The sequence below is a fragment of the Oryzias melastigma genome, linkage group LG4 (assembly GCF_002922805.2).
Source record: "Oryzias melastigma strain HK-1 linkage group LG4, ASM292280v2, whole genome shotgun sequence".
NCBI lineage: Eukaryota > Metazoa > Chordata > Actinopteri > Beloniformes > Adrianichthyidae > Oryzias > Oryzias melastigma.
In genome coordinates, this window is record NC_050515.1 from 13647731 (window position 1) to 13662665 (window position 14935).

The following is a 14935-nucleotide window of genomic DNA, read 5'->3' on the forward strand; positions in this document are numbered from 1 at the left end:
GTGTTTGGGTGACATGAGCGCCAAACGTCGCAGAGACCCAGATCATTCATGTACTGCTTCAGAATACTTGCAGACCGCCATGTACGCTTTTGAAAGAATTACTTCGTGAATGAGTTTAAATATAGATTTAAATAAATATAACACAATAGATCGTTGTGCTGTGTGCAGTAAAATGGACTCCATTCCAGATTGTCATTTAAAAAATCGTTTTAGTTTGAGTTTTGTTCAAAGTTGCTTTCTTTTTAGCTAGTATAGTCGATTCATAATAAAACATTACAAGTTCTACTTCTCTTATCCAATTATTTCTGCTCATTTGCTCTTCATTTTGTAAAATGATTGGTAAGTGGCAGAAGGCTGACAATTTTTTCACATTGACATTTTTTTGTTTTGTTTTCTTCACCCAGTTATTATGTCATGTTTTTATTAGTTTCTGTAGTTGTTAAAACTTAATTTTAGGTAGCAAATGAAGAGAATCTCTTTAATTCTAGTGAGTGACTATACACATTTCTTCCTGAATGTAAAGAGTAAATAAACCATTAAAATAATCAATTGCAAACTAAAAATATGTAATCCCAAAATTGAAATGTATTTTTGTAATCACTTATTAATCTATTCAGTAGCATCAGGCTATCAGCCTTATAGACATACAAAATACAGACTCTTTCCAAAAAAAATAGAATATCATGGAAAAGTGTATTTGTTTCCATTAAAAATGAAACTTTCAAAGAATATACATTCAGGGTCAACTGTTCAGCTGATTCTATATATGTACTATGTACTATGTATGTATTGTTCGAAATAAAGGAGTAATAAAGGACTAACTAAATATGTCTTTATTTCTGATTAAAATTGAGGTACCAACTCATAAAATCCCCAAAACAGAATTTCAAATTTTAAAAACACTGTAGAGAAATCTGACTAAATTTTTCGCAGCATTAATGTTTTAAAACTGAGTTTCATCAAGTAATCTACTAAACTCAAAGCACCTGCACAGTTTTCCCAGATGTCATTAAATTGGTTCAGTTGGTTCAACTTTCTCCACTTGGGTTCAATATGGGGAAGACTTGACAACCATAAGACCATCAATTTATCGCCTCTATAGTCTGGGTAAAGCCCTAAAAGCTCATAGCTAAGGAGGCTGGCTGTTCAGAGTGCTGTGTCCAAGCAGATTAGTGGAAAGGAAGGATAAAAAGTGACAGGAGAAGATGCAACAGCAAAAGAGATGACATTAAGCTTCAGCTGATTATAAAAAGGGCAAGGTTCTAGAACTTGCATCCAGAAAGAGTGGAATGAGATGGATGAACAGGTTCAAAGATCTCCATATTCAGATGCATTCAGGAGATGGGCTACAACTGTTGGGTTCCTCAGGTCTAGCCACTCCTGAGCCTGGACCAACTGGAGGAAACATCTCAACTGGGCCATGGAGAAGAAGGACTGGACTGTTGGCCAGTGGTCAAAGCTCCTGTTTTTTGCAGGGGAATCAAGAGGTTGTAGGAAGATTTGGGATGAGCAGAACCTAAGGTGTTTTAGGTCCTGTTTAAAATCTCCACAATTGGTGATGATTTAACCTGCAATGTCCAGCGCTGGTGTTGGTAAACCCTGGTTTCTACAACTCAAAACCACTGGAGCAGTGTAGCAGAATGTTCTAGAGGACTCCATGATTCCTTCTGCTGAGGATCTGGATGGGGATGCAGATTTCATCTTACAGCAGGACCTGGTCCCTGCCCACACAATCAAAGTATTGAAGATCAACAAATACTTGAAATCTATTATAGTGGGCCACGAATCTATATTCTATGTAAGTTTTTTTTTTTTTTTTTTTGGAATTGTATTATGGAAATAAAATTGCTAGAAAAAACTTTTCCATTATATTAAATTTTTGTAAATGATATGTATATAACAATGTTAAACATGTTTTTGTGAAAGAGATTAATGTCACAACCTTTGGAGAAAATTAGCATTGTCAATAGTTAATCAAGACAGAAACGTAAAATGTACCTAAAAAAGATATATATTTTTAAAATACATTTCTTGTTTTGAGAAAAACAAAAAAACTATTGATGTAACTCAAACAGCTTTGAAAAGACAGCTGAAAGATTGTTGGCTTAAAATAACAAACCGTACGGGGCAAAATAGATCATAAGTGTGTGCAACTTAAATTAATTTTACATAATATATTTACAACATCTGCAACATTTTCAAGATGTCGTGGGAGGTGGCTCTATGAGCTTCAGAATAACTGCAAGACTCACCTGCGTTCCCGTTAACATGCAGCTGCTAATGTCTGTGTCCCGCAGCACTCATACAGATGCGTGTGTTTTCGGCTTTATATACACACCGCTATGACCGCGAACTTCTCCAAGCCTTCCATATTGCTGATCTGACCAAGGTTATTATAGTCAGTGTTTCTTCAGTTGTCTTTTCTGGTAATTTTTTTGTCAGATGGGCGTTCTTGTATATGCCAGCTACCTTCAGTTTCTTTACTTACTTCAATTTTAAGCTGAAAAAAAAACAAAAAAAACAAGAACACCTAACATTTATTATTATCAATTCAGACAGTTACAGTACTGAGAAACAGTGTTGGAGTCAGACCAGCAGAGGAGCAGCAACACATCTACTCAACAGATCCGGCACTACACAACAAATACGTGTTTTGGTGCTTTAAAGGGGCCCTACCATGAAAATTCTACTTTTTGAGGTTTTAAGTGCATTATACTGTTCATTCCTCACTATAAAGAACCCCAAAACGGAATTTTGATTCGTTCTTGCATTTAATAGTAATCCTCTAAAAACCTGCACTGTCTGCAGCAGCCCCTCTCATACCCATGAAAACGAGCGGTTGGAAACGTGCTGACATAAGATCGATGCCAACAGCTCCCTCCAGGAAGAGTCTGTGCTGAAAGCTCCACCCCTAGACTACAATGAAAACACATTCACCTTCTCCGCGGAGCTGTGGCAGGGGATAACTACCTTCCTGTACCAGGAACCGCTCTCAGACCCATTTTTTAAATGTAGTCTCACTTTGTTTCCAATTGGACCGAACTTCAGTTTGCTCTGAGATTCCTCAGTCTGAATAGGAAATGAACCGAGAGCTGAAGAACTGAACCAAAATGGCCCCCGTACCCGACAGTCACGTGATGTAAACACGGTAGAAATTAGGTCATCGGTGAGCTGCGGACAAATGTAGATTATTGATTGTCATATTATCCAAAAGGAAATAATTGTTCTAATTGTTTCCTTGTTAGAACGTTTATTTTAACACCACTGAAAAACGTATAACTTGCTTTTCTGTGTCTCCTACATCTTTCTTATAGTTTTGTTTACAAATTTTGTGCAGTCTGGAGAGGCGGGCTCACGGATGATGTCGTGAAATAGGCGGGACCAACAAGGAGTGAAAGGCAGAGGCTCAGAAATCGAATCGTTTTACTTCCGGGTGTTAAAATGGGCCACAAAAATGACTAATATTTCATAAATAATTTGTTTTTTACTGTTCCCAATGTAATATATGATCATATATGTGGATATAGTTTACTCTGAAAGACTGAAGTAAATCATGGTGGGCCCTTTAAAGAAGCTGTGATGTAAAAGTTGGCAGTTGTCCTCTCTGTCACAAGCATGAGTTAAAGAAAAGAACACTGGAACAAACGTCTTAATTTAGTGTTTAAAACATCAACATTGTTATTCCTCATAATAGAATGGAGGCTCTCTCCAACTTGGTCACAATTTCCACTGAACTGTTACAACCTTCAGGACCTGACCAGCAGCAATGCACAGCACAATGAGGAGAGAGTATGTGACACCAGAATGTCCTCAAGTGTGGATCACTGTCATTTAAAACCAGTTTTAAGATGAAATGTTGCTAAGTTACCTGGTAAAATTTTGATCACTTTACTAAACTGCTACAGTAACCATGAGTGCCCAGTAGGTGGAGGTAATTGTTCTTCAAGAAAGATTGTTGCAGTGACATTTAAACCATGTCAGACTGATGATGATCAGGCCTGACCCTTCCTGTGAGATTATTTTTTTTAGATTATGTCTCTCACATTAGACATGCACCTGAGATGAAAATATCTGCCCCCTCCATGAGTTAAGTTGGAGAACTTGCAAAATTAAGAGAAAAAGTAATTTGTAATGCTCCTGATTTTTTTCTTTCATTCTGGAAGATACGTTCAAGTAAAAACTCTCACCTGAACTTACCTGCCTATTCACATCTGCCAAAACACCCCTGCTTGTGTGTGTGTGTAGATATGTTTGATGTGTGAAACATTTGTGCATTTTTGTTTTGGTACAGTTATTCAATGCATATTTGACTTTGCTTGTTTTTGTAGTGTGTAAAAATTGTTTGTGTGGATTGGCATAAATATGTGTGTGTGCGTATCTGTGACACTTCCAATGTATGGAAGACACAGATGATGATGTTCAGCTTTAGTTATTGTGAGGAGTTCTACAAAAATCTACAAAAAAAGAAATCCTTCAAATATTTTCTCATTACTGGGGCTTTTATGTCACTCAGGAAGCTGTGTGTATAACAGCTGCTTCCGCTGTGTTTCTGTGTCTCTGTGACTAAGTTTGAAGGGTGTCCCGCATTAACCCTAGAGGGGGGAATAGGTGACCTTTTTTTTTTGTAATTGTCTCGACAAAAATAAGAAAAATGTCACAGTTAAGGAGACTCAACCAGGCTGCCCACGCTCCTCGCAGCGGCTGTCTGTCTGCCGGAGTATTGAGCGAGCTCTGCTGAACTCCGGGAGGCTGGCTGGCTGGCTGCAACCAGAGAACCGCTGCATTGCAACAGGACAAAATTGCTCGCATTGGATCAATATTTTACCTGCTGATCAGGTCAATGAAGACGTCAGATGCCCAAAGCATAGTTCTTGATTGGCTGATGTGACACAGTGAACTGTCAAACTTCTGTGACCTGCAGTGAAATAGCTAAGGTCAACCACGCTGTGCGCCCTCGTGGTTGCCCTGTTGCCGGTCTTAAATGAACCCGCCCACTAGTGCAGGAAAGACAGAAAAATTCAAAGTACTGAACAGAGTAAAAGTGATTAAGACAAAGAGACTGTCACTGAAACTTAGCATTGAAATGAGCAACCATTTGTAGCATCTTCTTTTGGTTTTTAGTAAAGCCGTATAAATCATAACAGTTCTTACTTGTAATTGAATTTCAATGCCCAACCCTAATGGTCGGCACTGAAGACATCCTCCTTAATCAGATGCACCCACCAATGCCGTAGTCCCCGGATGCTGCTCACCTAAAACTAATGGACATTCACCCAACTGAGACTTAAGCAGCCCACTGAGCCCTGCTTAATGTGAAGTATTGCTTTTACCTGTCAGTCTGCATTACAAAGCGTTTCTATCCGGACCTGATCTTTTTACTCTACCCTGCTTCGACTCTAACTGCCTGCTACGTGACCTGATCTACACCGAAACTGTGTTATCTGATGTCTGATCTCTTAAACACCCATGCTTGTGTTTGACTTCTGCATGCCCAACCCGCCTTTGCTTCACAGACTTAAAGCTGTCAAACCTTGTGGTCCATAAACCTGCTGTATTTGGATCTAACCACCTGCCCACCTGTTTGTAACAGTAACTTAGGGAGATGTAAAATAAAAGAGCAAGAATAAGGCAAGGCAGGTTTATATGTATAACACTTTGCGTATAATAATTCAAAGTGCTTTACAGCAGGGGACTCCAAACTACGGCCCGCAACCCGGATGCGGCCTGCCTGCCCATTTTGCCCGGCCCCCCAAACACTATCAGAGATGCATTATTATTATTATTTTAATCTGGAAAATCGAGACCGACATAGAATGTGGCTTTTTATTCCACCATTCTGCAGTCTGAACTGAGGTAGGAGAGGATAGACTATTTATTGGTTTGATTTTGAAAATGTTTCAGTATTATTTTTTCTGTGAAGATTACAGAAATGAATTATCTAAAATTTGCATATCTGGGGCTTTCTGAAAAACCATGGATGTTTACTTTTAGACACACCCTGTGATTGTTACGTGGGCTGCACGGTGGCACAGTGGTTGGTGCTCTTGCCTCCACCGTTGGCCACCACAAACATCCATCCCAGACTTGGTTTAAACATTTAATCCTGACTTTATTATGCAGATTGAATGGCACGAGGTACGGTCAGGGGCTGCGTGGAAGTTTAGCACTTATGTGCTTGCATTAAGAGCTCGCTAGTGCTACACTGACCTCAGTCAACACAAACACTCATTTGGTTCTCCATTTCATTGTGACTCACAACTACAACATACTGATCTGTAAGATAACACTCAGTTATGCAAAAATGTTAGAGATATGTCTATAAAAGCAGGTTTTTTTCTCTACATGGCATTAAAACAACAACTTTAAAATAATTATTTTATTGTTCATCACTAGTTTTAATCTTTACTCTTCTGTGATACATTGAAAAAACATGTGTGATTAGAAAAAAAGTCAATTTCTTAAAGAAAATGGTCACTATATTAAAAAATTACCATATGACTAGAAATAAACTTTGATGGGCTTTGATGAAAAGTTGATGCTTTAAAAAAGGGTCTGCGTTTAAAGATTCAGAGAAAAGACGTGTAATTTGTTAAAATAACACCACATTTCATGTGTGTTATTGTCATATTATAAAACCTGACATAAGACTACACTTTACACTTATTATTAGTGTTTTGTTTTAGCAAGAGAATATTCCTGAACTGAAACTTTCTATATAAAGAGTATAACAGCTTTGATAAGAAATATAAATAACATAATAATAATATAAATTAATATATATATATATTTTTTAAATATATTTTTATTAGAGAAATATTAGATGCTAGTAGAAATCTATCATGGCTGGTACACTCTGAATGTTATTGGCATGTTGTAACAGTGACTTATTGTAACTACTCATGACTAAAAATGTGCTAATCACTGGATTGAAGACGACAACCATGAGCGGATTTTTCTTCTCTGAAGTAGAGATCAGTACAGGGCATGTTAATTTACGTTTTCAAAACATGGGTGTATTATTTTAAAATCATATTTTTTAAATATTGTTGGATTTATGTAGTATATTTTGTAGTTATATATAAATATAATTCAATTGTCACTCTATGGTGGTGGTGGTGGTGGGGGTGGGGCGCCTGGGGAGGCTCTCGCCCGGGGAGTAATTCATTGTAGAACCACCACTGAAAACATGCACTTTCTCTATGGAGCTAGCAATGATTAGCAAAATGCTTTCATAATATGCACATCCATCTTTGCAAAAGTTTGGATGTTGTTTGTTTTTGTAGGCGAAACACAGACAACGAGCTGAGACAGGTTCTAGGTTGAGGTTATGAAATGAGCGACAACCAACTAGAATGAAAGGCGGTGCCTCAGAGATTGAGTCGTCTTACGTCAGGAGTAGCAAAGGCAGCTTGTAAAAATAACATATTTAGTTTAAAAAGTTGCCCTTTAGTGTCCCAGAGCTTATAAAGAATCATGTATTGAGATATAGTTTACTCTGAAAGATTTATACTATGGGACTTTAAGTAAGAACTAGGAGAAGAGAAGAAATGTGATCTTGTTTTGTGTTTTCTCGATCAACAGGGTTGGGCTTTTATTTGATACTTGATGTCTTGCTAGTTGGATAAAGCCACCCATTTTTTTCTTGTTCAGTTCTATCCAGCTGTTTGTTTTATTTTTTGTTTTTCTGCTGGCAGCTGGCAGCCGGTGCAAATATTTTCTCCGTACTTTTGGTTTCAAAGCAGTAAATCTGTTGTAAAAGGTGCACAAATTTGAACTGGAAATTCCCACTGACAGTTATTTTACCTGTCTCCTTGGTCGTGTTTCTGCATGCTCAAATTCCAAGGTGGCATGACAATCAAAGCTTTTAGTTCAATGCTTTCCTCAAATTCTTTTGATAAAGCAGGTGAACCATTATTGCACATAACAAACTTTTCTGTTCAATTGCTTTCACCTTTCAACAAAGATAAGATGCAAGCAATACATTTTCAAAGAGATGCATTGTCAAATTTGAGGTATGCAGTACCTTTTGCATGATCTAAATAGTTTTTTCTTTTGCTTTTCTCTTTTTGGTGACTTGACCTTGGTTTGTCAGGTTTTCAATAATAAACTAGTGTAGAATATTTGGAATAGATACAGTTTTACTAAAACGTAAATTAAAATATTTAAACTTGGGAGCATCAGGGTCAATGTATGAAAACAGGAGAGGAATTAACACACAAAAAGAGAAGTTTCATAATTTTTACACAAATTTGCAACTTAAAGTGAGAGGAGAGTAAACTTTTCTTTGTCATTACTCCATGATTAAGCAAGGTCTTGACCGCTTCATCCCGTTCGGGGTCGCGGGGTGCCGGAGCCTATCCCGGCCACTGATGGGCGAAGGCGGGGTACACCCTGGACAGGTCGCCAGTCTGTCGCAGGGCCTCAATCACACACATCCACTCTCACATTCACACCTAGGGACAATTCAGAGTCACCAATTAACCTATGAGATTAAGCAAGGTCATCTTAAAATTTTTTAAACCATGCCTAATGGTAAAAATAAATAAATTAGATAAATAAGAGAGAAAGTATAAAAAAACCATGTTAGTTACTATTGCAATATGCTCGTAGACTGCTTTGTTTACCATTAGTCTTATTGTGTACCCCTCAAAAAGTAAAGAAGTTTATTAGCCAAGCTATAACTAGTAATGTGAACAAAAGTGTGGAACAAGGCCAACAATTTGAATCTGGCTGGGGCATTTCTGCGTGGATTTCGCATGTTTCCCTTTACCTGCCTGGATGTTTTTCCAGCCACTCCTGCATCCTACCACAATACAAAAACATATGTTATCGATTAAATATTGATTCTACATTGTGAATGTTAGTGTATGTCTCTGTGTAGTCCAGTGATAGACTGGCATATTTCCCAGGATATGCCCCACTTTTCCCAATAGTGGCTGGGATGAGCTGCAACAACCATGTGACCTAAAGATGGAAAGGCGAGGTTAGAATATGGACACATAATAATCAATTTTTTTGCCCGTGGTGTCCTGTGGAGGGTGCTCTGGGAGTATGGTGTCCGGGGAGCCTTACTGAGGGCTGGAACTGGACAGGAAGTTAGACCTGTTCCTGGTGCATGTTGGACTCAGGCAGGGCTGTCCTTTATCACCGGTTCTGTTCAGTTTTTATGGAGAGAATTTCTAGGCACAGTCAGGGGCCGGAGGGGGTCTGGTTTGGGGACCACAAGATTTCTGATCTGATTTCATCTCTGCTCTGTGCAGGTGATATTGTTCTGTTGGATTAATCGTGGTGGGACATCCAGCTTGTATTGGAGCGGTTTGCTGCCAGGTGTGAAGCAGCTGGGATGAGGGTCAGCACCGCTAAGTCTGAAGCCATGGCTCTTGACCGGAGAAAGGTAGTTTGCCTTCTCTCGGTGGGTGGAGTGTACCTGCCTCAGGTGGAGGAGTTTAAATATCTTGGGGTCTTGGTCAGGAGTAAGAGAAGATCGGAGTGTAAGATTGACAGGTGGATTACCGTTACGCGGTCACTGCACCGGCCCATTGTGGTGAAAAGAGAGCTGAGCCAGACTGCAAAACTCTCAATTTATTGGTCGATCTTCGTCCCAGTACTCACCTATGGTCATGAGCTCTGGGTCATGACCGAAGGAACTAGATCCTGACTACAAGCGGCTGAAATTAGCTTCCTCCAGAGATAGGGTGAGAACCTTGGTCACCCGGAGAGAGCTCAGAGTAAAGCTGCTTCACCACATCGAGAGGAGCCAGTTGAGGTGGCATGGGCATTTGTTCTGAATGCTTCCTGGATGCCTCCCTGGGGAGGTGTTCTAGGCATGTCCCACTGGGTGGGGGAAGACCCAGGACACGCTGGAGAGACTACGTGTCTTGGCTAGCCTGGGAACACCTCAGGGTCCCCCCAGAAGAGCTGGAGGAAGTGGGAGGGGAGAGGGAAGTCTTCAGCAAATATCCAGTCACTAATGATAAGCTAATTCTTCTTCCTGGTATGTCCCCTGTCCCGACCTGGAGAGTATCCTTCCTTCATGTAGACTTCCCTGAGGTTTCTTCTTTTTTTTTTTTTTTTCTTAGAATCGTTTTTTTTTGTTTGTTTGTTTTTCCTCACCCAGACTGATGCTCTAAGATCAGGAAAACACAATTTAAGTTTAGTCTTTTTTAGTTTAGTTCAGCAACCAGCTATTGTTTATATTTTATGACTAACTTTCTGCTTTTGTACAATTACCGCTATGAAGCCTATGAAACAATTGTTTAGTGGTATTGGGCTATAGAAATAAAACTGAATTGAAGTGACCTACTGCTTTGTATGCAATGAAAATAACAAAGAATATTGTTCCTAACTTTTTGGACACTGATTCTTGTCTATGGAAAGAAGTGTAAAGCAATCTTGGAAGTCCTGGAGTTTCCAAAATATTACAACTTCACTGCTAAAGAGAGAGGCATTGAAATGACTTGAACCGGAAGTTTAGCAAGTGGAAGGTACGGTTTAACTTTACATACATATATAGTACATTTAAAAATACATAATTAATTCTCTTCTTTTCCTTTCGGCTTTTTATGATAAAGTGATATTCATGTTGACAATTATTTGTTTATTTTAAAAATCGCCAATTTCAGCTCTTTCACCTACACAAATGTTATAGTTGAGTGGTTATCTATTAGAACTTATTTTTCTTAAATTCCTTATTGTCTAAAGGTCAAAAATCTTGAGCCCCTACCCCTCAAAAATCCTGTGGACATCCCTGTCCAAATGCATATGCGACTGGATAAAATTAACATGAAACTGCCAGAAGGTTGTACCCACATGACTAAATGTTGTGGACGTTGCACTAACTGTTGTGAGAAGTTTAATTCTGTTTTGAGGAGTGCACCAAAACACTTAAGAAAAAAAAAAACAAATGTAAAATTACACAATTAGAAGCATGGAATTACCACAAACTTGGAGTTTCTGACTGTTCTGTCGTGTTTTTTTTTCTTTGCATTTATTTTACTTTCAGTTTGAGGCTTTTTGTAAAATTTTTGCTTTCGCTTTTGTGGACGAGGTGGATCTAACGTACCACATCACATGCTCTTCAGTTCTTTGGCACGCAGCTTTCAACAAAGACAAAGGGTAAGCGATAACATTCAAAGGAGAGTTATGTTGCTCAATTGCCAATGTGTTAGAAATCCTTGAATTACTTTAAAAAAATATATCAGACTTTGTTGTTTATTGTTACTCTTGTAAGATGACTTTGGTTTTAAGATTTAGAAGAGAGACTTGGTCTTGAAAACATAGGATTTTACAAAAAAATTACAGATTTTTTTCCCAATTGTTCAAATTAAAGTAGGCTATAAGGAAAGTAAAACTTTTTCTGTTGTGCACATTGTGGCATTTCTCCAGCTTTGACCAACCTCATCTTTAAAATTTTTTAAATCATGCCTGTGTCTAAAAGAAGAGAAGTAAAGAAACAAGTGGTTGGGCTGCAGTACAACGTAAAAAAACCTTTTTTGTACTGTACTGCTTATTGTTAGTTTGTGTTTCTCCCTAAAGACGAGGAAGCTTCAAACCTACGATTTAACTGGATTAAATTGGAAACCTCAGAACAATTTATTTTAATGATTCATTTAATTCAGGAGTCTCAAACTCATTGCCCGTGGGCCAACTGCAGCCCCCGGGATGATAATTTGCGCCCCCCGTCTTAATATAAAAGATTAAAGTTTGTGCTGCCTGCAAGATTGATAAAAATGACGTTGTGTGCATAATTGAAGAACCAATCACAGTGAAGTATATGGATCTGGAGGGCAGGACATCAGACAGGCTGTCCAGTGCCTCGCTCATTCATTTATTCCTCCAGTCAGCTGGGCTGAGAAGCCATGAAGCCGCTGGAAGGGGCTATGTGCACGACCTACTTCCGCATTCTGCCTTTGAATTCTCAGTCACTTCCGGTTGAGCGGTGGGCTATTGTTTATGTTGAAATAGCGGAGTATTTGGACTTTAATAGATGTCTTTTGGAGCTAACAAGAGTCACTATAAATTGTATTGGCCGCATTTTTTGTTTTTCTAGTAAAATATTCCAACATAAAAATGCAAAAAGATTTTAAATTGTATTTGTCGTCCTACATAACAAACTTCAAAGGTAACTTGCTAATGTTTTTAGCCCATGTTTACGTGCGGCCAGCTCTAAAACTGATGGACATTCATGTTGGCGAAGCGTTATAGGTGCAGGCAAGATGCAGATCGTGGCATTGTTTCATGTATTTTATGTGAATCCAAAGCTAAACGTAGCAGTATTTAATGAAGTCCTGTTAGCTGTCATGCAGCTAGAGAGCAGAGCACTGCTGTAGATGTGGCCGTGATTGGGAACCATATGGAGTATAAACACGAACCGGAACCGTAATCCTAACCTTAAACTTTCCTCCAGGTCCCTGCAGCCAAGAAAAACACTGCAGAACTAACTGACTGCAGTATTTACAAAATTACTTGTGAATATGGTTGTCACTTTTCATTTGAGCTAATGCTAGTTAGCATGAAAGACACGTCTGACTATCGCTGTCTTTATCTTTATGACGCGTTAGTTGTGTTTTAGTTACTCAACAGCCGAGTGTTTCTAAATTTGTGTTAATGTAATTTTCAGTGTCAGGTAGAATCAGTCTGAGACGTGATTCCTTTCCTAAGTCTCAACAGAGACGAGGTTACCGTTAGTGCACGCTGCTATTGCTTCATGAAGAAGGCAGGGGGAGCTCATCATCAGCTGAGAGTACGATCAGTAATCCAAAAGTCACTTCAAAGTTTGTTTACACATAAAAGGTTCTGTTGAAAAGGTTTTAATTGTTCTAACAGAGCTACGTTTCATCCCAAGAAGTCACATGATCATACAGTACTTGATAGTGTTTTGTGAGCGTGGGGTGTTTGGTGTTTCAGAAAGGCAAACTTTGCCTTTTTGGATGTCATTGTGTATAGACATAATCATAAACTATCGTACAATGTAAGAAATAACGACAATAAACCAATACCAGGGAAAGTACACAGAGATTTGCCAAGTCTAGGAATATAGTTAGCCACAGCCAGAAGAGAGTAAGCGGTCAAATTTGAAACCGGAAATACGTCACACAGCTCCGTGCATAGAGTCCAGTGCTTTCACACCGAACGCCAATCACATGTCCTGCCCCTCTTTCAAATTCAATGCACCTCGCCTGTCAGACATGTGATCCTGAACATGAGGCCCCGGTTGCATGCGGGTGTCTTTGAAAAAGTGTGTTTGAGATCATGCAGGCGGACGCAGCGCTGTGCAGATCGCTTAGATTACAGTGCATGTTGAGTAGTTTTGACTCAGACGTCACTTGTCAATCATCGTGAAAAAATTGCGACAAAGAGGCGGGTGCAAGGCGCCTACTCAGGCAGGTGCAGCTGAAAATCTGGAGCTGCGCTGGCTTTAAGCTGCCTTCTTGACTACAAAACAATGCATTGTGGGACGGTGTCCTGGCAGTTATTGTACCTCGATGTGATTCTGATCAGAAATTACTGGGGCTAAATTAAGGAAATCTGTGTATTTTGTAACTCTTTCTGAGAAGTAGTGAATCACTGATGAGAAAATAATCAAAATTTCAAATAATCTGTGGTTTTATGTGTTATTGTTGCATTTAAAAGTTAACTTTAATTTCAGTTTTATTTATTTCTTTGGGCCAGTTAACCCAGTGCACAGATGCAGCCACGCGCGAGCACTTCACACCTCCAATAAATGGAAAGACACATAGATCAGATTTATCTATTGTGAGAAGATTTGCAAAAAATGTAATCCTTAAAAGATTTTCTCTGGACTTCTATATCTCCCTGTGGGTGTGTCGACAGCACCTTGACTCATCTCTGCACACAAAGTCCTCCGCTGCTCTCAGCTCAGAAATGAAGGAGGGGCTAATACAGACATTTGAAACTGAATAAAAATAGTTGTTTTTCTAGTCAGCCAGTCAGTCAGTCAGTATGTGGTTTCTTCAGTCGTCTGTATCTCCTGTATAGTCATTATTATTATTTTATTTATTTATTACTGATTGATTTATTTTTTATTCATTGTTTAATTAATGTATTTATTTAGTTAATTATTTTGTGTTAAAAATAAAGATATTTGAGAACATTGGACAGTTTTATCAGTGTTTTTCTTGTGGAAATCCTGCTGCAGCCCAGCCTCACCCGGACTCTGCCTCCTGCGGCCACAACTACTAACTTGAGTTCAAGACCCCTGATTTAATTCAAGTTAGAAATACTGGGTATTATTTTTTTATTTTTAAATTCAAATTTGTATGCATATATTTTTTCTAAATATCAGACAAGCCTTTGCATAACAATGTATATTTACTGTATCTATGTGTGTTTTTTTAAGGTTTGGCATTGACACAGACTGAAACAAAATCCGCATTTTTCACTTGACCGGTATCAAACAAGATGAACTCCAAGATGAACTCCCAGCTCACCAAGAAACAGCAGAAAGCAATCTGTTCTCAGCTGGGAAATGTCAAACTGAAGTTGCTCTACAAAGCCAGCATCCATGGTTTCACTGGAGCAGCTTTCCACCAACACTGTGACAACAAGTCACCCACTCTGTCTGTGGGTTACAGCACCACTGGACGTGTGTTTGGAGGATACACCAGACAACCGTTCAGTCAGTCTAGACAGTTTGTAAATGATGGTCAGGCCTTTGTGTTCTTCTTCAGTGGAGAAACGCTCAACAAATATCCAGTCACCAATGCTTCACGCGCAGTGAAAATGGTCAGGGATAGTGGTCCTAACTTTGGGGACACACTGATTCTTGTCTATGAAAACACCCCAAAAGTGTACAGCAATCCTGGAAGTTTTTTAGCTTTTCTTTTTAGAAAATCTTACAACTTCACTGCGGAAAAGATGAATGACAATGACTTGAACCTGACTGAATGTGAAGTTTACCAGGTGGAAGGTAAGT

At 38.9% G+C, this 14935-nt stretch overlaps 1 protein-coding gene across 1 annotated transcript in view; it reads left to right on the forward strand.

The window, feature by feature from the left end:
* The first annotated feature begins 8967 nt into the window (after positions 1-8967).
* Positions 8968-14935, forward strand: part of LOC112150600 (interferon-induced protein 44-like) — a 12529-nt gene continuing 6561 nt past the window's right edge. The window contains exons 1-3 of the mRNA XM_024279014.2: positions 8968-11115; positions 14159-14246; positions 14360-14929. Of these exons, the coding sequence (XP_024134782.1) occupies positions 14422-14929 (508 nt within the window). The 5' untranslated portion in view covers positions 8968-11115; positions 14159-14246; positions 14360-14421. The remainder of the gene's footprint in view (positions 11116-14158; positions 14247-14359; positions 14930-14935) is intronic.